Below are 26,277 nucleotides of genomic sequence, written 5' to 3' on the forward strand. Positions count from 1 at the left end.
CTTTGTTGTGCTTATTTGATGCTTTGGACCATCTGCCTTCTCCCGGAAGCAAAGGCCTGCCCCCAGGGTTTCAGAGCCTGACAAGGGAGGTGGGCAGGGAGCCAGAGACTGATGGAACATCAGGAGTGGGGAGCAGTTGGCCTGTTTCAAAACTTCAGGCACAAATGCACATGCAGACACATCCGTGACTGGACACCCGCACCTCCCGGCCTCGGCACCTGTCACACCAACGCCCAGGACAGCTGAGGCCTCCACCACCTGAAAACAGTCCTGTTTCTGGCCAAAGATACTGGGGGGAAATGCCATGGCAAGGATAAGAAACGGGTGTATCGTCCATCCCGAGGCCACCTTCTGGGGGTGTGAGTGTCATGGGCTGACACATTTCAAATGCCCACTGGTTGCTGAAATATCCCACAGGAAGCAGCCGGTCCTTGAATCTCCTTGGGTCCTGCCACTCGCTGGCATCCAGCCTTGAGCTTGGTAGCAGATAGAACAGCCACTGCCCTGGCTTGGAGGGACCCTGCACAAGGGATCAGGGCCTTCCTGAGCTATGGCCTCCCAGCTCTGTAGGAGTCATTAAACAAAGCCAAGCAGAGAAACTGCTAGCACCCTCAGGTACAGCTGCTCCCACCGTTCCCAGCCCCTGAGACCCCTTCCTTGCTGTGCTCCAGAGGCCAGAGTTTGGCCATCCAGGCCTAGGTGGCATGTCAAGGAGAGTTGGGTGCCCACCAAGACCTGGAACTCTGCCAGGCCTGCTTCCCACGAGACCAGTGTCTAACACGCCTGCAGGAACAGGAATGTTTGGATAAAAGGAGCACATTTCCACCTGTTTGAGGGGTGAGTGGCAGGATTGTTATTTATTTATTCATTCATTCATTCGACAAACACTACAGGTGTGTGGATACCAGACCCTGGGCTAGATGCTAGAACGTCAGTGAACCCAAGACTCAAAACTCCCTGCCTTTGAAGTTTCCATTCTAGTGACGGGAAATCAGACAACAAATAAAATCAATGGGTAACGAACATGGCATGTGAGCAGGGGGAGGTGCTATAGAGAAACAGGGAAAGAGGAGGGTGGGGTGTGCTGGGTGGTGGGGTACACACTTAAATAACATGGTCAGGAAAGGCCTCAGAGAAAGTGGCTTTGGAGCAGAGACCTGAAGATAGAGGGAGGGAGGGAGCCAGGCGGGCAGAGGGACAGCTCAGAATAGCCTGAGCAAAGGCCCTGAGGAGGGACTGAGCCAACCTGGGAGGCTGAGGGTCAGCTCAAGCGAGTGACGACGGTTCCTGCCGGACTGTGCTCACTGCAAGGACTTGGGCTTTTACCCCGAGTGAGATGGGGGCCACTTGGGAGCTGTGAGCAGAGGAGAAGCAGGACTTCTGACTAGAATGTTTAGGGGAGAGGTGGGAGCATAGGAGGGAGCATGGGGGTGATGAGAAGGACCTGGATTTTGGGTGAACTTTAAATGTAGAATGGACAGGATTGGCCAATAGGATAACTCCAGGGGTTTGTCCTGGGAAACTGGGGGGATGGAGTAGCCTTCGGCTGAGATAGGGAGATGGGGCAATTGATTAATTACCCCATGGTGACTCTTAGGAGGGAGCGCAGATGCTGCAGAAGCACATGGCCAGGGCCACCTAACCACATTGTGATGGGGTGCGTGAGGTGGTCAGAGGGCTTCCCTGAGGAGGCGACATTTAAGCTGAGATCTGAAGGAAGAGCAGGCTGGGGGAGAAGACCAACGGGCTGCTGGGAAGACTTCACTGAGGGCAGTTGGGGGGAACTTCCAGCAACCCCATGGGGCCCAAGTGTTGCTGAGGGCGAGGAGAAAGAGTTCCAGATGAGGCCAGAGGTGGGCAGGATGGTACGGGCTGCTTACTCAGCACCCAGAAGGAAGGAGGCTTGGCCCTCGAGCAGCCCAATCAGACCGAGAAATGGAGACGGGTAATAAATAGCCACAAATGAGTCATCTCAAGCCCTGATTTTGAGCCTGCCTCTTAGCTGTCCCAGCCAGCCTCCTTCTCGGAGGGGCCCTTGATTTCAGAATGACCAGGTCAGGCAGCGCTCAGTCCACAGGGCCCCCCTTGCCGGGAGCTCACCCCTGCAAAACCTTAGGGGGCAGGGCAGCTTTTCCTTGAAGCAAGCAGGTCCCCACCACCTTCTCCAGGGCTCAGATGAAAATGAACAGCACACAGAAAGCCTTGTTCACGTATTGAGTGCTTCAAACTAAAAGAGGAAAAGGAAAGAAAAGCCTTGTACTACGGTAACAGAAGGTGATTGGAGGTATCCAGTGTTTTTAAAAACAAAAGCATTTAGAAAAGTCAGGCAACGCTGGGTTCAAATCCCACCTCTGTCACTGCCACAGCTGAGCACTTGGAGCAAGTTGGTTAACCTCCTTGGGCCTCCGTTTCACCCACTTCACAGGCGTGTGCAAAGATTAAAGGAGGTGACAAATCTTAGCGCTGTGCTGGGCACACAAAGCTCTCATTTCCCAACCAACTGCCTCAAACACAGGGATCTCGTCCAAATATATGGCCACCTAGTCAGGGCCCAGCCACATGAACAGATGAAGCCACCATTCTCCCTGCAGGTCCCCAGGTCCCCTCGGCCTCCACACAAGAGCCCTTGCCCTTGGAGTCTCAGGACCCATGACTGGAAAGCAAGTTCCCTGAGGGCAGGGATTTTTGTCTAATTTCCTCAGTGCTTTTTCCCCCCAGGGCTTGGCACAATAAACATTTGTTGAATTGATCGATATAACCTTCCTGAGTTAATAATAATAATTGTCAGGCAACTAGTTTGGCTTGCCACATATCCATCAGTTCAGGTGGGCCATTCCACAGTTTAGGAGACCTCCAATCCCATAAGGCAAGCCTGCTCCCCCTTTTCCTGGAGAAAACAATATTCTTATTACCCTGGAATGGAAGCAAATCTCCATGGGAGGTGAAAGAGGGGAGACCCCACCATCCTCGAAGGTAAATAAATCTGTTCCCTGACCCACAAGGGGACACTACTTCTGTGCAAACAGACTTGAAAAGATTGTCCAGGACAAGAGCTGACATAATCGTGGAGAAACACCGGGGAGAATTCTTTCCCAACAAACCATACATACTGCTATGTATCGAGCAGTTACTGTGTGCACGCCAGGGGTCCCGGTACCAGCCCTCGTATGAGTCTGTAGTTGCTGCTGTAACAAAATACCAGGGACTGGGTGCCTTAGACAACAGACACGTATTTCTCACAGTTCCGGAGGCTGGAAGTCCAGGATCGAGGTGCTGGCAGCTTTAGCTTCTTCTGCCCTTGGCTTGCAGATGGCCGCCTTCTCACTGTGATGTCACATGGCCTTTCCTGTGTGTGTGCACGTCCCTGGTTTCCTTTCCTCTTCTTTTAAGGACATGAGATCTATTGGATTAGGGTAACCTTATGACCTCATTTCTTCTTAATTACCTTTTTGAAAAGCCTGCCTCCAAATACAGTCACATTGGGGGGTAGGGCTTCAGCATATGAATTTGAGGAATCCAGCTCAGTCTGTAACAGCCCTTATCTGCATGCGCTCGTGTGTGCTCCCCTATGTCCCACAAGGCAGGCATTACAATAGCCAATTTATAGATATGAATTGAGTTGAGAGATGAAATGTCCAACATCGCATCAGAAAAAAAGAAAAAACTCACAATTCCCCGCTATTCCAGTGAATAACACACTTCCCTGGGCTCCCTCCCCCCACCTCCAGATAACTTGGAAAGGAAGAGGGGAGTCCTGGGACTTGAGGTCTGAAAAGTCTGGAAGCAGGAAGAGGCCACTTCCCCTCAGGGATTCTTCCCAGACTTCCCAGACTTAGCAATGCAGTCAGCAGTAAGGGCCAGACTCACTCTGCCAGCAGCGGCAGAGCTAGACGTGAACACAATCTGAAGGAAGGGGGTGGAAAGCCAACTTCTAGAACTCCAGCTGTGGCTGGGGTGGGGCAGCACGTCTGGGGCCGAGCAAACAGGTGTCAGCATCCCCCGAAAGCTGCGTGTCAGCTGGTGACCCCAAGTTCCCTGAAGGGGCTCTCAGCTACAACGTCAGGATTCTCTCTGCCCAAGCACTTCTTGACTCTCACAGAAACTCCCAGCTGAAGCTGAAAGTCATACTTGTGCTCGTGGGGTCTGTCCACAGCCCCAGTCCCTGCTATGACATCATTTCTCGTCCTCACACGTCCTTCCTCTGTACCTTCCATTTTGCAAGTGGCTGGGCGGTGGCAGGGCTGACCAGGCAGTCCTGGACCCGTTCCCCCACAGTGGACACACGGCAGAGGCAGGAGGTGGACCCGGGAGGTGTGGGGTTCGAGCTACGGCTGCTGGCGCTGTGAAAACCACAAAAGAGAGAGAGATCGAAAAAAGTCCTTCCCAGTCAGAATGAAAAGTGAGACAGAGAAACTGAGCGAGAAGATCGGGGTAAAAGAAAAGCCAAACGTCGCCTTCCATGAAAGAAACACAGCCCAGTGGGTTGTTAAATGACTAAGTGCTGGGGCCACAGTGGCAATGACAGGGCTTCCTGCAGCACGTGTGTGCGCGTGCGTGCGTACATGTGAGGAAGGGTGAGCGTGAGGGTGTGTGCGTGAGGCTGTGCGCCCACAATGTGCGAGAGTGTGGGAAGGAGCGTGTGTGCGAGCATGAGAGGGCACGTGTCCTTCTGAGGTGTGTGTGCACATGGGTATATGATGGTGTGTGTACACTGGGTGTGTGTGTGAGACTGTGTGTGTGTGCAAGTATGTGAGGGTGTGAGGGGGGGTGTGCTCACAGCTGTAAGTAAAGATGTACATGTGCATGTGTGTGAGGGAGGTGTGGTCAGTGAAGCAGTAAGCGTATGCCCAGCTTTCACAGCAGCCTGGGCAGAAACATCCCCCATCTCCACGGGAAGAAAATCAAACTCAGGGCAGGGAGGTGACTTGCCAGTGTCACCTGGTGTCGGGACCACAGACAGGCCCCGGCTTTGCCACTGCTCCCTGCTGAGCTGCCTCTCCAGGAAAAAAAGGGATCCAACGTAAAGCTGGCCCCAGGAGGAAAGAAATACCAGGAGAGTTGTCACTGAGGGACACATGGTACAGGGTAGATGCATGGACTCTGGAGTTCATGGTGGTCTGAGTTCAAAGGCCAGCTTGGTCACATGCTAGCTGTTGGCCTTAGGCAAGTCCTTTACCCTCTCTGTGCCTCAACTTCTCCATCTATAAAATGGGGATAATAACCTTCTCACTCAGGGTGGTTTGAGGACTCAAAGAGTTGAGATGTAGAACTCCTAGCAGAGCACCTGGCACGTAGCAAGCACTACATATATCTTCCTGGTGATTGTCCCGATGGGTGATGTCTACAGACAATGAGGTCCTGGATTTAATTATCTCTGGGAACACCTGAATCCCCAGGATTATGAAATCCCGAGATGCATTAGATGCTGGAGTGCCCAGACACCAAGAGCAGGTAGGCTGAGCCCCAGGTTGGTGGAGAGTCCCAGGTGTGGGTGGGGGCCCTACCCCAGGCCTGTCCACTGCCCATCCGGGGCCATCTGCCTGGGAATTCACCTCCTCCACGTGTTGTCCATCGGTGAAAGGCTGGTTTGCCTGGGAAAATAACCCACATTTGCAGACAGAAAAAACGAGGCCCACGCCAGGGCAGTTTTGGGGGACTCAGGGGTCAGGGCAGGATGCCTGTACAGGTTCCCTTCCCCCAACATCCTTCTACCGCCTCAAGCCCCTCAAGGAATTTTCTGGCATGAAGGGTGTGTTAGTCTGCTCAGGCTGCCATAACCAAATACACAGTGAGCCGCTTAAACAGAAATTTATCTTCTAACCGTCCTGGACGCTGGAAGTCTGAGATCAAGGTGTCGGCCGGGTTGGTACCTTCTGAGTCCTCCCTCCTTGACTTGCAGACAGCTGTCTTCGCACCGTGTCTTCACATGGTCTTTACTCTGTACGTGATCTTTCCTCTGAGTCCAAATTTCCCCTTTTTATAAGGACACCAGTCACATTGCATTATTTTAAAAAAAAACACACCTCATTTTAACTTAATCACCCTTTTAAAGACCTTATCTCTTACCTAATGCTGTTACACTCAGAGGTTACTCGGGTTCTGGTTTTAACATGAATTTAGTAATTTTTCAACAAAAATTTTGCATTCTCTTGCAGTTCTGGAAGCTAGAAGTCTGAAGTCAAGGTGTCAGCAGGGTTGTGGTTCCTTCTGGAGGCTCTGAGGGAACATCTGTTCCGTGCCTTTTTCCTGGTATCCGCGGGCAGCCAGGCATCCTTGGTGCACCTTGGCTTGTAGACACATCCCTGCAACCTCTGCCTCCGTCATCACATCCCTTCTCCGTGTGTCTGTGTGCCTTCTTTTCCATCTCTTCCAGGACACCCACTATTGGAGTTAAGCCCCTCCCGAATGCAGGACGACCTCATCTCAGTATCTTCACCTTAATTACAACTGCAGAGACCCTCACTCCGGATAAGGTCACCTTCAAGGTTGTGACCAGACATATCTTTTAGGTCACCACTTCATGGACCCAGGGCTGATGCTGGAGGCCGCTGAGTTCTTTAAGATCACGGACAAGCTGGGGCCTGCAGGACGAACAACACCAGAGACCCCTGCCGTTCAGAAGGCCCCAGCCTAACGAGGCAAGATCCAATGAGCCAACCTGGCTCTGGTCAAGACACACAGGAAGATGAAGGCCGACAAGGTGGCCAGGGCGGTGGGGGGGACGGCTTCCAGAGCTGGTAAGGACAGGGAGTACATGTGGCCAGCAGGGAAACCAAGGAAAGGTTTGGGCAACACTTCCTAAGGGAGGACATGAGAAAGGCTTCTTCCCGAAGGAGGAGATGGAGGGAGGCTTGTGTAACTCCCACACCCCCCGCCTGCTATCCTCCCAGGGGGTGGCACTCGCTGTCCCACAACCCCAGAGTTTGAACCCAAGGATTCCTGGAAGGGCCTGAGTGGTTTCCAGGGCTCTGCCCCTCCCACACCAGCCCAGCAGGGCTGTTCTCATCCACCCACCCACCCAACACTCCCAGGCACATGGATCCCTCCCAGACTGGCAGGGACACGGGGGCAGAGGCCTTCATTGATCGTTTACTGGGGAAATTGTCTAGGACACTGCCCCTCGCCCTCTCTCATTTCTCACTGTTTCAGGCCAGGTGAGGTAGACTCCACAAAAACAGGACCCCATCTCACATGGGCCCTTGTTTTCAAATGATAGATAAGAGCTCACATTTACTTACTAAGCACTAAGTACCAGTTACTGCACTAAGCATTACACTACCTAATCGTTTCATTTAACCCTCAAAACACCCCTATAAGTAAGTAGCAGTACAGTCTCCATTTTACAGATGAGGAAACTGAGGTTCATAGAGGCCCACTGACTTTGCTCTGTACTCCAAGCCCGTGGTTCCAGGTCCAGTGTTCTGCCCACACAGCTGGCACTGACCCCACAGATCTGGGAGAGTGTTCCTTCTTGCTGCTTCTCCCTCTCTTGGCAGACGCTGGCAAGAGGAGTGGGGGGAGGGGGTGCGGGTGCGGGGTCAGAATTTGCTGGGAGTGGGAAGGAGGGGCAGCTGGGTCTGATTCCCCCAGCCCTGAAGGCAGGAGGGATCCCTCCACTGAATCCGAGGTCTGGAAAATTCTCAAAGCCTCCTCCCCCCTTCTCTCCTGGCTGAGATGAGTCCCCAGCCCTGGCTGGCCTAGAACAGTGTCTTCTCCGTGGGAGCTGGGACCTAGAGCACTTGAGCCCCCTGATGCCATAATAGCAGGGTCTAAGAGAGGCAGAGGGGTCTCTATTGAGTTTCAGAGGCTGTTCTGGGGACTTCTGGGAATGGAGAAGCCCTGCTCCTCCATCCAGACAAAAAGGACCTGAAAGTGTACCTATGGTCAGGGCTCAGCCTGGTGCCACGACAGGGGAATGTCCCCAAAGGCCACCTAAGCCACCACCAGGCATCCAGTCACTGAGACCCAACCTCATGCCAGTCCCACCAGCCACAGCATGGTCCTGTGGGGCCGGGCTTCCCCTTATAACTTCCTGCACACCCCAAGGTGCTGCTGGTCACCACAGCCCCGATGATAAAACAGCTCTGCTCACTGCCTTTGCTTCCAGCAACAGTGCCCCCCACCTAACCCTAACCAAGGAGCTGGGACAGCACGTCTATATCAATTTGCCTGATACTCTCTTTCCGGTTCCCCCTTTTCTCCTCAGGGGAAGTGTGAGCAGGAAAGAGAGAATTCAGAGTGCAGGCTGCTTCACCCAAGTTGGTCTTATGATGGGGGGAGGGGAGTGGGGGGGAGGACAGGAAGAGTGGATGACAACCGTATGTGATGTCTTATCATTTATCGCCCTCTTCCCGGCCGCCTGCAGGCCTGTGCTCTCACACACCACTCCCTGGCATTATCATCCTTTACAGATGATGAAACCCAGCCACAGAGAGGTTAGATGACATTGCCCAAGATCGCAGTCAGGAAGCCGCCAAATGGTAGGGGGTGGTCTGAACTGAACGCTGATCTCTTTGAAGCCAGGCTCCGTGGGCCTCCCACAGATCAGGCTTCCGATGCAGCTCTCCAGCTCCCCATTTGGGCCGGCAAGCTCGGGGCGAGCCTAGCACTAAGGCCGGTGCCAAGTAGGAACATTCATTGCACCAAAATGCTGTGAATTCTCAGAACATCAGAACGCTACATACAAAAGGCATGTGGGAAAACAATTCTGGAAAATGCAGTGTTTTGTGTTTTCTGGTTCAAGCATGGTCCACCTCCCTGAGGACAGAGAAGCAGACGCTGTGTCCACTCACCACTCCAGGAAGAGTCACCCTCCAAGATGATCATCAGGAGATGCTTCTGCTCTTTGGGAAGTTGGAAGGGTCCCTTGGGAGGCCAACTAGTGTTCACTGGTCTCCACACACTCCCCATCTGCATGCAAGGGACTGGGGCCCGCAGCTGTTTACAGTGTAGGGAGTTTCCAGTATGGAGATATCACAGCTGTCCCCCGTCACTCCCCACCTCCCATCCCAGGAGGCCAGTAACCCATGATCTGCCTGAAACATAGGACAACATGATGTACTGAAAACCAGTAACAGCTACAGCTCACCAGTGACAAATTTCTGGGACACACTCACTTTGGGTCCTAGGGCTGTGTGGCCTCTATCTTCCCAAGACCTGGGGCTCATTCACTCATGCAACGTCTGTTTATTGAACACCTATATATGCCACATGCTGTACTAGGACAGAGCTGAGGACAAGGGTCGGTTCCTGCCCGAAAGGACCTTACTTTGAGTGTAACGGAGGATAAGATGAGTAAGCAGCTGTGGGGCCTCAGACTCAGGGCGCCTTAGCCAAGTCTGCGGGATCAGGGACCGCCTCTGAGGAGCGAACATAGAAGCTGAGGCCTGAGTAGGAGTTTGGTGGGAGAAAGAGAGGTTTGGGCAGAGGGAACAGCGTGGATAGACCTGGAGGCCAGTGGGAGCCAGTAGACTTGAGAACCAGACAAAAACTTCAGCAGGGCTGGACCAATGCCTGTGAGGGGTGCAGGGGGGTGAGAGGCGGAAAAAGGAAGCACAGGTCAGGCCCTGCTCTGCTTCCTTCCCAGCACTTAGCACCCCCTACGCATTTATGTGTTGGCTTGTTTTAGTCTGTGTCCCAGCACTAGAGAGGCTCGGCGGGGACAGGTCCCTGTTTGTTGACCACTGCATCTGCAGAGCCTAGAACAGTGGCTGGCACACAGTAGGGGCATTCTGCATAACTGGATGGATGAATGAATGAATGAATGAATGAATGAATGAATGACAGGTCCCTCTATGATACAGGCAATGGAGAGTCAGACCCTCCACTCTCATTTCTAAACAATGAACACAAGACATCAATTTTAGAAGAAGTAGGTGATCTTGCTTTTTTCTTTTGGGATTTATGCGACATACTTGGAGGGGACAAAAGTAGAGGACACTATTAATTTGGAGGAGAGGGAGAAGCACGTAAGGTGTATTACGCTGTGCGCCCAACCACAAGACTCCTTGGGTTCAGAGAAATTAAAGCAACTTTCACATCACGTCCGTGATGCAGGTGGGAAACCAGGTGAGAGAAGAAAGCCAAATCCCGAAACACAGTTTAGCTACTATTTTTGAGAAAACAGAAAAAACAAATAAAAAAATCTAAGAAAACAAATACCATCTCTGCGCTCATGGAGCTTAAATTCTAGCAGGGGAGAGACAAGAAGCAATGAATCTCACGGTTGGTAATGTAATACTGTGAGAGGGCCAAGAGGGAGAAGGGCAGGGAGGTGAGAGTGTCCTGGAGGCGGGAGGTATCAGGGCTCCAGGGGTTCAGGGACGCTCCTTGAAAGAAACACTCCAGCTGAGACTGGAGGACAAGTAGGAGCAGGAAGGGGTGAAGGTGGGGGGAAGTGATCCATGAAATCCCAAGTGAGCGGGAGGGAAGGGCCCAGAAGAACCAGGAGTGGCTTGCAGGTACTTGGGAGGGCAGTGGTGGCATTCGTGGACACCTGGGAGGGGCAGGTGCTGGGTGAGGGAGGCAGCACTGGAAGACATGAAGCTCTGTTCAGGGGCCTCTCTACCTTCATTCTTGCGGCCTTGGTTTCGAAACAGCCTAGTTCAGGCTGGCCCGGTGGCTCAGGTGGTTGGAGTGCTGTGCTCCTAACACTGAGGTCGCCAGTTCGATTCCCACATGGTCCAGGGAGCTGCGCCCTCTGTAGCTAAGATTGTGAACAACGGCTCTCCCTGGAGCTGGGCTGCCATGAGCAGCCGGAGGTCGGTGTGAGCTGCTGTGTGCTGCTGCAGGCTACCGTGTGCTGCCATGAGCGGCCGGTGGCTAGCGTGAGTGGCCGGCAGCCAGCACGAGTGGCTGGTGGCCAGTGTGAGTGGCCGTCCGCCAGCATGAGCAGCCGGCAGCCGGTGAGAGCTGCTGTGAGCTTCTGTGAGCGGCCGACCGACGACCAACAACCAACTGCCTCAGCCGGGGAAGCGCAGGGCTCATAATACCCGCATGGGCCAGGGAGCTGTGTCCTACACAACTAGACTGAGAAACAACGGCTTGAACCAGAGTGGGGCAGAGGAGGGGGAGGCAGAAGAAAGGGGGGGGGGGGAAGAAAAAGCTAGTCCTCAAACTGAACCAGTCACAGGAGCAGCTCTGGAGACACAGCATGGGCAAGACAGCAGCCCATGGACTGTCTTTCTCAAGCACCTCCCTGCAGTGTGAGCAGGCAGACCAGCAGGGTTAGGGCTGCTGTCTTTCCACCCAGCCGACTGATTGTTCCAGAAGGCCACAAGGAGGCCACCACTGAGAGAGAAGTCGGTATACAGAAAGACCAAAAGGTCTTAAGAGCGTAAGACCTTTTGCCTCCCATTAATTCTAAGATGTGAATTCTTTCACCTTTTAACATCTCTGCAATGAGCATTATCTCATAGCCAGCGTGCGTCAGAGATCGCAGCATTTTTTCCTGGCGGTACAGAAAGTCAGGGGGAGTCCTTCAATCAGTGGCGTCACAGGTTTGATGAAACATAATTGGAGACATGGGGCTGTGGTTTCCTGCACCTGGAAATGACTAAAAGCAAAAAGGCCAGCAACTTACTAAATTTTCAGAAGAATATTCCGTCCAGAGAAGCCATTCACCCTGACAATTTAATGGAGTCAGCAAGGTAGTCTGGACTTTCATGGGACAGAAAGATTTTTATCTTGTTCAAGCTGATGCTACTCTGCACCAAATGAACTTATAAAACTAATCTCAGCTATAAGTTTTGTCATTTTTGTCTGACAAAGGCTTCTGGATTCACTTTGCCCTCTAGCCAAAGAATTTCTAACAAAGCCACTGACTCCTACAAGCTCTTTGACTTAAAATTACATGTGGAACAACTGGCAAAAAAGACAACAACGAAAAAAACCCCACAAAGGACTTGAATAGACACTTCTCCAAAGAAGACATGAATGGCCCATAAGCACTGATCAACATCACTAGTCATGAGGGAAATGCAAATCAAAACTACGAGATACCACGGGGCACCCATTAGCATGGCTGTTATCAAACTAGCAGAAAACAAGTGTTAGTGAGGATGTGTAGAAATGAGAACCCTCTTACATCGCGGGGGCGGGGAGGGGCGTCACATGGTGCAGCTGTTATAAAATACAATACAGCAGATGCTGGAATAACATCATTTCATTCAATATTATTTCGTTACAATGTTGATGAGACGCACATAGGAACTTAACTCTTGCTAATCATATCAATTAGCCCCTGGTAAAATTGGTTTCCTTATATATCGTTTCACTTAAAGTCACAGAACATATTGAGGACATTAAGTGAGGACTTACTAACAGTGGTTCCTCCAAAAATTAAACATAGAATTAACATATGACCCAGCCAACTCCAATTTGGGGTTTATACCCCAAAGAACTGAAAGCAGGGCCTCAAACAGGTATTTGTACAACCATGTACATAGTGGTATTATTCACAGTAACCAAAAGGTGGAAGTAACCCAAGTGTCCATCATGGCTGAATGTGGTCCATCCATACAATGAAATACTATTCAGCTTTAAAAAGGGAGGAAATATTGTCATGAACAAACCTTTGGAACAGTATGCTAAGTAAAATAAGCCAGACACAAAAAGACAAATACTGTATGATTCCATTCATATGAGGTCCCTAGAGTCGTCAAATTCATAGAGACAGAAAGTAGACTGGTGGCAGGGAGTTCCAGTCAAGATGGAAAATTACTAAACACTGTGCTTTCCTTCTCTCATGACCACATCAAAATTTCAACTAAACTACAAAACAATCATCATTGCAAATCACCTGAATTCTTGCTGAACCAAAGCCGTACAGCTAAGGACATACAGAAGCCATTTGGAGATGGGTAGGCGGGGCAGAGACGCGAAACAGGCTGGCTCCATACCTGTGTGTGACCATAAAATCGGGAAGTATATCTTGGCTGTGGCAGTCCCCTCTGGAGGAATGAGGGGTCCCAACCCCACCCCAACCCAGAGTCTCAGTGCCAAATAGAAAAGTCCCCATCATTTCTGTGGTGAAAACCAGTGGAGACTGTGGCTGAGATATAGAGCAGCTGGAGTCCCAGGTACTCCTCTTAACAGGACCGCACAAGGACTTACCTATGGAATCACTGCCTCTGAGCTGCAGTGCTGGGGCAGCAGCTGAAGAGGTAACGGGGACATATGGAGTGGGAGGGAACTGAGTAGTCTGGCTTCAGGATGAATGCTGGAGGGGCAGCTTTCTCCAGGACAGAGAAGCTGGAGGAAGCCATTGTTTCTTTGTTGAGCCCTCCCCCTTCCCGGCATGCAGACGCAGGTGGCCTCCATATTAGTCTCCATCAAGCTGGCTAACACTATTCATTTGCCACACCCTGGTGAGTCTGAGACCCCACCCCACCCAACTTTCAGGCCCACCCAAGCACTTCCAGTGGCTTTTGTATACAAACAGCCTTCCTTGGCTCATGCTACAGACTTTCTCAGGGTCTCTCAAACACTCACAGGACCCAGACAAGCAGCTTCGAAATGAGCTGAACATCACCTATCCGCCTCCAAGAATGACGCACTAAAGGCGTGGATTGGGCAGGCACTAGAATGCTGCTGAGGCAGATTGTCATGTGGGGTGACAGGCGGGGTCTCTGATCCCACTCCCCGCATAAGAACATAGTACATGGTGAGGCCAAAAAGGAACACACACAGAGCCATAGATAGGGGAGTCATACCACTATAGTTTCGCTGGCGGCTGGGTTGGAGACACAGGAAGCAGGAGCCACATGATCCACAACCTGCCGTCCACTTCTCTCTCTGCCAACCCACCTCACTTGCTAGCTGCAATCTGCTATGCTAACTGCAGTCTGCGCTTGCTAGCTCAGCCACCATCTTCTTCCTAGGCCCCCATTTTCTGTTAGCGTAGCCACAGCAGTTATATTAGTGGCCAATGGCTCACTGGTTACAGCTGATGGCCAACTAGCCACAGTTCATGACCATGCATCCAATCACAGTTGATGGCCATTTACTACCTGAGCCAGCACCTTTCCACGTGAGGCCGAGAGCCTGGAAACTGAACTCCTGGCTCTGTCCCCACACAGACCCTGCCCTGTAGGGTTAACCCCTACACCACAACTCCTCCACTGTAGTCACAGCCAGTCCTTACAACCAATGAGCCAGAGGGTCAATCCCTTCTATTAATGTGCAAATAGCAACCAAGCCTCAACCACTGTGTTTCCCCAAAAATAAGACCTAGCCGGACAATCAGCTCTAATGAGTCTTTTGGAGCAAAAATTAATATAAGACCCGGTATTGTATAATATTACACCAGGTCTTATATTATAGTAAAATAAAACTGGGTCTTATATTAATTTTTGCTCCAAAAGACACATTAGAGCTGACTGTCTGGCTAGGTCTTATTTTCAGGGAAACAGGGTATTATACAAGAGGAGGACACACACAACCCACGCAAGGGACACACCTGGAGTGTGCAGCTCAGGTAACCAGGAAGACTGAGCCACTGAACCTCACAGGACACCTACTACATAAGGCCACCCTACTAAGACTGGGAGACATAGCAGCCCTATCAGATGCACAGAAACAAAAACAGGGAGGCAGCCAAAATGGGGAGACAAAAAAACATGTCCCAAATAAAAGAAGAGAACAAAGCTCTAGAAAAAGAACTAAACAAAATGGAGACAAGTAATCTACCAGATGCAGAGTTTCAAATTATAAGGATGCTCAATGATCTCAAGGAGAACTTCAACAAAGAGATAGGAAACATTAAAAAAAGAACCAGTCAGAAATAAAGGAAACAATAACAGAAATGAAGAAAACATTATAGGGAGTCAACAGTAGATTAGATGAAGCAGAGATTGAATCAGCGATTTAGAAGGTAGCAGAAAACTCCCAATCAGAACAGCAAAAAGAAAAAAGAATCAAAAAACAAACAAACAAAAAACTAGCATAGTTTAAAGGGCCTATGGGACAACATCAAGTGTACCAACATTCACATCATAGAGGTACTAGGAGAAGAGAGAAAGCAAGGAATTGAAAACCTATTTGAAGAAATAATGATGAAAAACTTCCCTAACCTGGCAAATGAAATAGATATATAAGCCCAGAAAGTGCAGAGTCCCATACAACATGAACCCAGACAGGCCCACACCAAGACATATCATAATTAAAATGCCAAAGGTTAAAGACAAAGAGAGAATCTTAAAAGGCAGCAAGAGAAAAGCAGTTAGTTACCTAAAAGGGAGCTCCCATAAGACTATCAGCTGATTTCTCAACAGAAACTTGGCAAGAAAGAAGGGATTGGCAGGAAATATTCAAAGTAATGAATAGCAAGGACCTACCACCAAGATTACCCAGCAAAGCTATCATTTAGAATCAAAGGACAGATGATAAAGAGCTTCCCAGACAAGAAAAAGGTAACCAGCATTACATCACCACCACCAAATCAGCATTACAAGGAAACTTAGAGGGACTTAAGAATATATATATATATATATATATATATATATATATATATATATATATATACATATACATATATATACATATATATGTATATAATGGCAATAACTACATACCTATCAATAATTACTTTTAACGTAAATGGATTAAATGTTCCAATAAAAAGATGGGGGGGGGAGCTGAATGGATAAGAAAACAAGACCCTTACATATACTGCCGAAAAAGAGACTCACTTCAGATCAAAGACACACACAGATTGAAAATAAAGGGATGGAAAAAGACATTTCATGAAAATGGAAACAAAAAAATAAGCTGGGGTAGTAATACTTATACCAGACAAAATAGACTTTAAAACAAAGACTATAACAAGAGACAAAGAAGAACCTAGTGATCCCACTTCTGGGTATTTATCTGAAGAAACCATAACACTACTTCGAGGGGACATGCTCATCCATATGTTCATTGCAGCATTATTTACAATAGTCAAGATATGAAGGCAACCTGGGTGTCCCTGAGTGGATGAATGGATAAAGAGGTGGTGGTATATACATACAATGGAATATTACTTAGCCATAAAAAAGAATGAAATCTTGCCATCTGTGACAACATGGATGGACCTAGAAGGTATTGTGTTGAGTGTAGTCAGACAGTGAAATAGAAATGTCATATTTCACTTATAAGTGGAATCTAAATAACAAAATAAACAGAAACAAACTCATAGATACAGAGAATTTTTGATGGTTGCCAGACGGGAGGGGGGTTGGGGGTAGATGAAAAAGGGGAAGAAGGGATTAAGTGCAAATTGGTTGTTACACAGTAGTCATGGGGATGGGAAGCCTAGGGAATATAATCAATAATATGGTAACAAATATATATAGTACCAGGTGGGTACTAGTCAGGGGGATCACTTCATAAATTATAAATATCTAACCACTATGCTGTACAACTGAAATTAGTATTGAATGTCAACTATAATTGAAAAATTAACAAGGGGGGGAAGATAAAGGGGAATAAGAAGTTCAAAGTTCCAGGTATAAAACAAATACGTCTTGGGGATGTAACATAAGAAATATAGTCAATAATATTGTGATAGTGTCGATAAGGTATCAGATGGTTGCTGGATTTGCCATGGTGATCACTTCTTTAGCAGAGAATATCATCAACATGGTAATAACTATGTACAGTGCCAGATGAGTACTGTTAATAACTATAATGTACACCTGAAACTAATATATGTTAGCTGTATTGTTTTTTAAATGAGACGCAGCTAACGCACTGCAAGGTAAATTTATGGCTTTAAATGTCTATATATGTTTTTTGTTTGTTTGGGGATTTTTTGCTTTTTTTAAAAGATTTTATTGGGGAAGAGGAACAGGACTTTATTGGGGAACAGTGTGCACTTCCAGGCCTTTTTTCCAAGTCAAGTTGTCCTTTCAGTCTTAGGTGTGGAGGGTGCAGCTCAGCTCCAGGTCCAGTTGCCGTTTTCTAGTTGCAGGGGGCACAGCCCACCCTGCCTTGTGGGAATCGAACTGGCAACCTTGTGGTTGAGAGGATGCGCTCCAACCAACTGAGCCACCGGGAGCTCAGCAGCAGCTCACCTCAAGGTGCCGTGCCCAATCCCAGTTGCAGGGGGCGGAGCCCACCATCCCTTGCAGGACTCGAGGAGCTGAACTGGCAACCTTGTGGTTGAGAGCCCACTGGCCCATGTGGGAATTGAACCAGCAGCTTTCGGAGTTAGGAGCATGGAGCTCTAACCGCCTGAGCCACCGGGCCGGCCCCGGCTGTATTTTTTTAAAAAACCTTTTAAAAAAGGTTAGAAAGTAGACTGGTGGCAGCCAGGGGCTGGGAGGAAAGAATGGGGACTTGTTAATGGGTATGGAATTTCAGTTTTGCAAGATGAACAGAATTCTGGGGATGGTCAGTGGTGATGGTTGTACAACAATGTGTATTTAATGCCATTGAACTGTATGTATAAAAATGATAAGTTTTATATTGTGTATATTTTATTCAATTAAAAATAAATTTTAAAAATTAAAAAAAAAAAATTACATGTGGAAGAGACTTTGTTTCTTCAGGTCCTAGAATCAAGTGGCAAACCGCAACCTGCTGTGGAATCTGCCCACAGACATGTATAGTTTGGATCATACAGGCATTTGAACTTGAAAGCCCTTGGAAGTGACATGTGCTCACCAGGTGTGCCTGAGCCTCACCACTCCCATTCACCTTATCTGCTGGGCTACTGAAGGCTGGAACCCCAGAGTGAGGAAAGACTTTGGGCAAGAATTTGTAGCACCTATTATTATGCTAGTGGCCTCTCTGCCCAGAGCCTGGGAGCTCTGCCTACCGGCCTGCCCTGCATGCACAGAGCTGGTGGAAGTCAGGGACAGGGCATGGAAGAGGAATGCTCACTAAAAATCCCATGAGCCCCCTCCAAGTCCCAATCCCATGCTGTCAGGAGGGGCCCAGGTGACTACCTCTACCCAATGAACCATGAGAAGTGACCTGTGTGTCATTTCTGGGCTGAAGCAACTGGTGGTGTCCCCATGGTGGAGCCTCCATTGGCCTGAGTCTCCAAGTGACAGTGCCAAAAACAGAGGCCCCATGTGACCCATGACAGAAAGCGAGTGTGAGCAAGTCAGAAAGAAATAAGCCTTTCTGTCGAACCACTGAGATCTGGGGGTTAATTTGTTACTGCAGCATAACCTGCAGTAGTCACTTATCCTGACTAATATATGTGTGGTGAAAGACAAGTGAAAGGTTTGCACAGCTTCGCAAGTTCCAGGTGGGAGCCACAGGAGACCATAGCCGTAGACCCACCCCTCTAAGCTGGGAAACCTCAAAAGAAGCATGTGCTTTCTCTGGGCTACGGTTCTCCATTTTTATCTTAGAAAAACATCAATTTCATATTGTTCAGTCTATGGCGAGAGACAGATGCTACTTGTTAATCCAGGAGGGGAGAGCTGGGCTGTCTGCCAACCTAACCTTACTCCAGCTCTCTGTCTGGCCATCAGTTTCCCCATCTGATCCCTCTGGATTGCCCATGGCGTCTAGGGCTGGGCTAGAGAGGGGCGGAGCCTCCTGGCCCAAGGACTCCAAGAGAGCCTTCTATGAATGGACCCCAGCGTCAGGAACCAAGAAGGGGAGAGCTCACTCACTCCCCACTGTCACAACTTCTGCCTTATCTACAGGGGACAGCTTGAGATCCCGAACCCCTTGCTGAGATGGCTTTTTAACACTGACCTTGGCATCAGCCTTTGGGGACCCTCACCCCCACCTGGGAGGCCATCTACCCAAAGTAGGGAGCTGTACAAAGAGCCACACTCAGCGAGTTGGAACCACCCTGCCCAGCGCAGAACATCAAAAGTGTCTTTCCCCAGGTGAGGGGAGGGCAGCTGAGGCCAGGAACCCTCCAGGCCCTGAGGGCGGCAGAGGATGACCCAGCATACATGGGAATCTGGAGCTGCAGACAGCGCTGAGCTTTATTTACAAACATGTCACACAATGCCCTTACTGCTCACCCTGTAGTCTTCTCTGTCTGTCCCCAGAAAGGAGACAGCCCTGGGCCTACCCACCTACGCAACCTAGGAGGGTAGGGCCTGAGTCTATATGAGGCCAGGGAGGGTTTCCCTCTAGCGAGCGCCCCTGCCAGAGGGGAAAGGCTGGAGGCGATGGCAGGGGCACTGGCCTCCAAGTGGCCAGTCCTCAGGGCTTCAGCCGGGAGGCGCAGGGCCGGGACACCTGGGGTTCTGACCAGATCGGGACCCGTGTTGGCAGGGCCTGGATGATAAATAAGGAGGTGTCAGAGGGGGCCACTTTGGGGGCAGGTCACCCCATTCCAATCTCATGCCCTTCTGGATCTGAGTTGGGGTCACCTTCCAGGGTGGGGTGGGGTATCCGGTGGAGTCTGGAAGGTGGACCAGGGTGGGGCGGTGGGGGCTACAGAGAGACACTGCCAGGCTCTGCACTCTCCGTCCCAATCCTGCCCCCAGAACTCTGCAGTCCCCAGGCCTGCTCCAAGGTACCTGCCCCTCCCAAGTCACCCGGGACCATACCAGGTGGGAAGGGCTGGTGGCTGACAGCTTCCGGTGCTGGGCCTCGGAAGCGACACAGGACCAGAGGTCCAGGCTCTTGGGGGCTGAGCTCTTCTCAGACTTCGGAGGTAGAATGTCCCAGCCCAGCAGGCAGTGCTGTGGAGTGAGGGGTTAAGGCACCTGGCCTGGGGCAGGGCTCCCTGCAAACAGTCACGGTATCCCCCGCAGACTGAGGCCCTCCCAGGGCAGGAGCCTGTGTCTACCCACTGGGTCACCCTTTCCTAACCCTGCTGACCCAGGCCCAGGTGGGCAGAGGCAAGGCCAGGGACACTGACGGAGCACTTCCTGTGTGCCGGGCTCTGCCCCACGCCCAACAGGTACTGATTCACTGCCCCACCTTGCCACACAAGCCTTACGATGGTATGTGGTACCCATTTCACAGATGAGCAAACTGACTTTCCTTGGTACCCCTTCTCCTCCCTGTAGGCCCAAGTCCCCTAGCCTCAACCGGGTATGAGTGGGGTCCCTGCTGACCCGTCCTACTCAGGAGACACAAAGGACATCTCTATGGAAGCACAAGGACCTGGGTTTAAATCCCTGCTCTTCCACCTGGCTTATCTTGGACAAGTCACCTCCCTCTGCCTCAGTCTCCTCTATCAGGTGGGACAGCAGCAGAACCTGAACTCTTGGTGGCTGTGGGGGCTCCACGGGACAATCCTCCTAAGGCTGCACACACAGCACAAGAGCGCCATAAACGGGGCCGATTAGCGTCACGCAGGTGTGCAGGCAGACACGTATCCTGAACACCAGGGGGTGGGCAGGGTGCCCCACCTCCCCCATGGAACAAGAGCACAGGTGACGGATGTGGCCTGCCTGACCTCGAGAACCAGGTGCTCATCTTCGAGCCCAGCCTCGCTGTGTGGCCGTGGCACAGTCCCTGGCACTCTCTGGACCTCCGGCTCCATCTGGGGACGTGAGCCAGACAGGAGGCAGCCCCAGGCCCACCCCCACCCAGGCCCCATGTGGCTGCTCACCCGAGGCAGGGCCAGCGTGTCAGAGGCATCAAAGCTCTTCCGCCGGTGGATGCGGTACTGGTGGGGGGGGTCCAGCATGGACAGTGGGATGCTCACCCTGGGAGGAGGTGACAGTGGGGGCATTGCTGCTGGGGCCTCCTGGCTGCTGTGGGGCCGCAGCCCCAGGCCCATTGTTTCCTCGCTCAAACTGCCCTCGTTTCAGGTGCTGCCGCCCCCACAGCCAGCCCCACATGTCCTGCCTGCTTTGGCCACTCACCTGACCTGCGCTGGCGCCGCCAGGGTCTCAGGGCCCCGCTGGTCCCGTGGTACCCGGCACAGGCGGCAGGGGGTGCTGGGATCTGAAGGCACCAGGAACAGGCGCCGGTTGACACGGTAGCAGTACACGCCTGAGAGGCCAGTGAGAAGCAGCAGTGCCCCTCAGCCACGGAGCTAGATTCCAGGGCCCCTAGCTGCCCCCAACCACTCGGGCCTGCCAACCTCCCCACCTCCTGGCCACGTGTACACACACAGAGCAGGCACATACTTGTGCTCACACACAAAACACAGCTTCACTCACAGTCCTGGATACACATGCATGTATCCATATGTACAATGACACACAGGGTGCACACACATGTATGTGGAGGAGTTGGGGGCACATGGGAAAATGAGGCAGCTAGGAAGAAAATGCAGGCTGCTGGGGACAGGGTGGCGAGATGACATGGGACCAGCCCTAATCCCCACGAGGCCAGGCCTCAGCTCATCCTCCATCCCACCAGGGCTTGGCCCACCCTGTCTGGACCCCAAGCCTCCCTCCCTGAGACCCCAGCACTCAGCTGCCTCCCGAGGTCCCCAAGACCTTGGCTGGGCTCTGTGGTGGCCTAAGAGGGTTTATACTCACATTCATGTTCTTTCTCGACACCACTGCTCTCCCGCGGGCTGAGGAACTGGGGTCTGTGAGGGTGAGTGGGGTGAGCAGGCAGGCGCCGGGGTGCCTGAGTTGCCTGCCCACCGTCACCCGCCCCTGCTCACTCGGGGTCGGTGTGAATGCATTCCTCCTTGTTGGCTTCCCGGAACTCCTGCAGCTTCGAGAAGAAGGCCTCGGGCTTGCTGCTGATGGGTGAGCTGTTGTCCAGAGACCCTGGGGCGGGCAGAGCACCAGGAGCTGCTGTGTGGCCACTGGCCGAGGCTTAGAGGACGCTCAGCGCTGGCACCCCAGAGCACCTGCTTTGTCCCCACGGGGCCTCGTACAGACCCGGACGGTGCCCTCCACTCACTGTGACTCAGTGTCTGCCTACCCTGATGCATATCCAATCGTCCATGCAAGAAATATTTATAGAGCCTCTGCTACGGGCTAGACACTGTTTTATGTGCTGGGGAAAGAAAGGGCAGTGAACTAGACAAAGTCCATGCCCTTGTGAGGCTACATTCTAATATGGCGGCAACAGACGAACTAGCCACCATGGAAACATGTGATATGTCAAATGGTGACACCTGCCAGGAAATAAAAGAGCAGAGTCAGGGACCCCAGCTTGACAGGGCGGGGGTGCCAGGGGAGGTCTCTCTGAGGGCGTGACACCTGAGCAGAGACCTGATGAAGGGAGAGAAGGCGAGAACCATACCTGCAATCCAGTCGTAGCCCAGGTATGGTCTGAGCCGCCAACTCTCCTCAGGCACTGGAGACTCCTTGTTGAAGGTCACTCTTGGCTGAGGAGGCAAAGAGGGGAAGGGTCAGCCCAAAGGAGGCCCCAACTGGGAGGAGGAAAGGGACCATGACTTAACTTTCACGCTGACATGGGCCCCACGTCACAGCTGAGGACTCGGGGGCTGAAAGATCAAGAGTTTGGCTTTTGCCCCTCTCCACGTGAAACTCGAGATGGTATGGCCTCTGAGCCTTGGTCTTCCCATCTGTATCATGGGATTCATCACCTTCTCCCCAAAGTGCTATCTGAGAAACTAACAACCACCACTTATTCAGCACTTCGGCCGAGCTGCGCACGACGGACAGTATCTCCTGGATAGCCTCTCACCTGGCAATGGAGACTGCCCATGAGTGCATTTGTCAGACAGGGAAACGGGTTCAAGGACGCTCCCATCAACGGATGCCCCCTCTCCCATGTTACCTTGGATAGCTTGCTTTGTTGATCCAGGATGGCCATCCGGGCCTGTGCCTCCAGCTCTGCTGAATACTCTGGATCACTCAAGTCTGAGGTGGCCAGCAAGGGTGCCGAGCAGGGCCTCTGTGGGCTCAGGGGCTCCTGGTATTGGAACTTGGCAGGTGGGAGAGAGCTCACCCCAGAGCTGGCCCTGCCAGGTGAGGACATATCATCGGGGTCACCTTGGTGGGCATCCCGTGGGCAGGAGGCTCTCAGGACCACAGAGGATGTCCTTTGGGATGATGGCATCTGTGGGTCGGAGCTGCTGCTGGAGTCCAGGCTTGACTAGAACAGAGAGGCCAGGTCACCCAGCCACCCACCCAGCTGGCATGTACTAGGCATGAAGGCCTGGGTCCTCATCCCTGTTCCAGCCTCTGCAGGGTCCCAAGCCAGTCCCTGCCCTTGCTGGGCCTCAGTTTTCTCATCAGCAGTACAATGGGCACGCTGCACAGGATGACGCTGGAGGTCCAGATCTGGCCTGAGGGTTAGCAGCCCCTTCCGCTGAAAGTCCCCAAGGTGGACACCCACCTCTGAGGCTGCCCTGGCCACCGACCGCCGCACGGCATCCTGCCCAACCCACAGCTGTCTCAGAAGCTCCAGGTTGAGCTGCCGCAGCTGCACCAGGTCTTTGGTCTCCATCATCCTGGGCGTACCATCTGGCTTCCCACAGCAGAGAGAGGATACTGCAGACTCCTGAGCTGCAGAGTGCCCTCAGGGCTGGGTTCCAGGCCCAGCTCTGCTACCTGAAGCCAAGACAGCATGACACAGGGCTTAGCAGGCTGCCTTGTGGAGCCAGAGGCCTGGCTTCAAATCCCTCCTTAATTGTGCAGCCTCAGGCAAGTTATTTAACTTCTCTGTGCCTCAGACTCCTCATCTGCCAAACAGAGATGGTAACGGTACCTACTTCATAAGGTGGTTGTAAAGATTCAACGAAGTAATGCGTGTTACATCTCAGATACAGTGCCTGGCACATGATAAGCATTCAATAAAAGTCTATTATTACTAATCTGGCCAGAGTGTGTTTCCTTATGTGCCAAGAGAACAATCCCCCTTTAACAACCTTAACTGTAAGATTAGACTAGTTTAATTTATAGAAAACAATTAGGGCAAGTCTACAAATGTAAGGCACTACGACTTGTCAATCCAACACAAATCAGGTTTCTGAAGGGACTCTTCTGTCTCTCCTACCTGCCCTTCCCACTTCCCTTTCCTTTTACAAATGAAGAAACCAAAGTTCAGAGAAGTTAAGCAACTCGCCCCAAGTCACACAGCCAGTAAGTGGTAAAGCCAGGATTTGAACCCAAATTTAGCTCCAGGGACCATGGGCACGCCAGCCTGTCCCCAGCAGTGTGGAGAGGGGCCTAGGAAGCCACCTCCTCCTTCTCTGAGCCTTCGCGCCCCCCCCCCCCCCCCACGCTGGGATCCAGGCTCAGGGACACACAGATGTCTCTGAAAGGGATTTCTGCAGGCAAAGGGAAGGAGCTTCCCACTTTCCTCAGAACCCCAAACCCAGACTCCCCCAACCAGTCTCCCCCAATACACACAATCCCTTTTTAACACTGGGTCCAGTCATACGTCTACTCGCAGAAACCCTGCCCCAGCCCTCCCGCCCACACTCCTCACCTGTGGACCGCCCACACCGGGTGTGCGTGGTGGGGAGGGGGGCACTCCTTAGCGCCAGGCTACAGGGGATAAAGCAGAGAGAAGCCAGACTTACACTGGACGCCCCACAACCCATTTCACATATGCCCCGCAAGGAAGGGGGGAAAAGAGGAGATTCAAGTACAGACGAGTCTGCGGGGGTCTCTTGTATGCAAGGGGATCAAACAGCCCAATCCGCGGGACCTGGGAGTCCCAGCGTCCGCCTTTATCTGATCAGAGACTCTGGGCCTTCCTGAGGGTCTCCGTTTTCGCACCGCGTTAAAAAGAACAGCCTGCACTGACTTCCACCGGCTCCGGCCCCGCTCTGGAAAGCTAAAAGCTGCACAAATGCAACCGGAGGGCAACATTCAAAAGAGAAACTGGGACAGCAAAAGAACCAGAGGCAGTGTCGGGGGATGCGGAGGGATTCCCGAGAAAGGGAGACTGAGCCTACCTTAGCACTTGGAGTAAAAGCCATCTTTCCCATCGCGGCCCCCAAACTTCCGCGAGGACCCACCCGAAACCTCTCACCGAGCCCTTTCCCCCAACCTGGGACACGCCAGTCCTGCACTCACCGCCCGGAAGCTCCAGATCGGCGCGGCCGACCGCAGCCTAGGCAGCCAGGAGTTTCGCCCCGCCCACTCCACAAGTTGCCAGTGGGGGAGGGAGGGGCGATCTGTTCACCTTGATTGGTCAGATGCTAGGACGCGCCTGCGAACGTTACTCCGCGTTCTGAAACGGCTGTTTCAACATTGGGGCGGGACTAACAGCGTTGCTCAACAGCTGATTGGTCAACTCCCAAGGTCGATTATTTTTCGGAATGGGGTGGGCCCCCAGAAGGCGGGCTCCGATTGGTCAGGACGGGCCGCGAGCTATGCAGTGTTCGGCGGAGGCAGTTTCAGAATCTGGATCTGACGCTGCTCCCACGCGTTGGGATGTAACCTTGGGATACCCAGGGCGAGCGGAGTACGCGGCGTCTGGTGACCCATTCTTTCATACGTTCAACTATTTCTGTACTTGGCACTGAGGGGCAGGTTAGAATTAAAAGGAGTCCCTGCCTGGAGGAGGGAGAGAGGCAGGGTATGAGGAACAGATACCTATAATCCAGTCTGTAAAATATGAGTGAATTTACATGGAGAGCCTCCTATGCACCAGGTAGTTTCCATATGCCAATGCATGCCAGCCTCAAAAATGTGCTTTAAAATGTGTATTAATTGTCCCGTTTTACACACAAAACAAAAAACAAGGCCATGAGAGAAGTAACTTGCCCTGAACATCTTAAAATCAATGTAATGCCCAAATTAATAGACAAAATGAAAGAAAAGCAATTAATAGATGCAGAAAATTCACCAAGAATTGTCCCTCTTTCTTAGCGGTTGATAGTAGGAGTGCCACAATCTGTCTTTTACCTTAGAGAGATGTCCCAGCATTTGATAAAATCCAGCATTCATTTCTAACTTTTACAAATCAGCAAACTAGGACTGGAAGGGAATTTCTTCATCCTGATAAAAGGCAACACCTACATTTAACAGTATATTTCATAATAAAATACACTTTCCCCCTAATATCAGGAAAAGGTAAGGATGTTTGTTCTCACCACTTCGACTTTATACTAGAGTAACAGCCAGTGCAATAAGAAAAATACAGGCATCTAGATTGGAAAGGAAGAAGTAAAGCTGTCTATTCACAGACAACATAATAGAAAATCTCATGGAATCGACAAAAGAGCCACTAGAATTGTCAAAAAATTTTGCAAAGTTGCAGTATACAAGATCAACATGCAAATCAATTGTATTTCTATGTATTAGCAATAAGCAATCAGAAACTGAAAAAAATTTAAAATAACAGAATCAAGAATATATGAAAATTAAATACTTAGGGGTAAATCTGACAAAAAAGTACAAGACCTGCACATTAAAAATTATAAAATGTTGTGAAGAAAAATTAAAGATGAAATAATCAGAGAGATACACTGTGTTT

The 26,277-nt window shown here is 51.2% G+C and overlaps 1 protein-coding gene across 6 annotated transcripts; it reads right to left on the reverse strand.

Annotated features, from left to right (window-relative positions):
* Positions 1-832: 832 nt before the first annotated feature.
* MIIP (migration and invasion inhibitory protein) lies at positions 833-25,011 on the reverse strand. Of its 6 annotated transcripts, none has more exons than XM_019756330.2 (11): positions 24,873-25,011; positions 24,280-24,338; positions 23,185-23,399; positions 22,624-22,941; positions 22,123-22,207; positions 21,533-21,641; positions 21,402-21,454; positions 20,778-20,907; positions 20,522-20,618; positions 19,509-19,643; positions 18,910-19,233 (listed from the first exon to the last, which is right to left on the reverse strand). In XM_019756330.2, the coding sequence occupies exons 3-11, from the start codon at positions 23,296-23,298 to the stop codon at positions 19,159-19,161; spliced, it is 1,116 nt and encodes a 371-aa protein (XP_019611889.2). In that variant the 5' UTR covers positions 23,299-23,399; positions 24,280-24,338; positions 24,873-25,011; the 3' UTR covers positions 18,910-19,158. The 6 variants fall into 6 exon arrangements, with proteins under 6 accessions (XP_074190140.1, XP_019611890.2, XP_019611889.2 ...); XM_019756329.2 differs by having other exon boundaries at positions 20,778-20,859; positions 24,873-25,010; XM_074334038.1 differs by having other exon boundaries at positions 24,847-24,896.
* Positions 25,012-26,277: the final 1,266 nt, after the last annotated feature.

The sequence above is a fragment of the Rhinolophus sinicus genome, linkage group LG06 (genome assembly GCF_036562045.2).
Source record: "Rhinolophus sinicus isolate RSC01 linkage group LG06, ASM3656204v1, whole genome shotgun sequence".
Lineage (NCBI taxonomy): Eukaryota > Metazoa > Chordata > Mammalia > Chiroptera > Rhinolophidae > Rhinolophus > Rhinolophus sinicus.

Bases quoted from the DNA above. Each gene is read 5' to 3' on its own strand.
- MIIP (XM_019756330.2), bottom strand. From the start codon at position 23,298: ATGATGGAGACCAAAGACCTGGTGCAGCTGCGGCAGCTCAACCTGGAG. The intron at 19,644-20,521 runs GTGAGCAGCCAC...CTCACTCCACAG, and splicing joins ACACGCTGGCCCTGCCTCGG to CACTGCCTGCTGGGCTGGGA. The intron at 19,234-19,508 runs GTATGGTCCCGG...TTTATCATCCAG, and splicing joins CCACCAGCCCTTCCCACCTG to GCCCTGCCAACACGGGTCCC.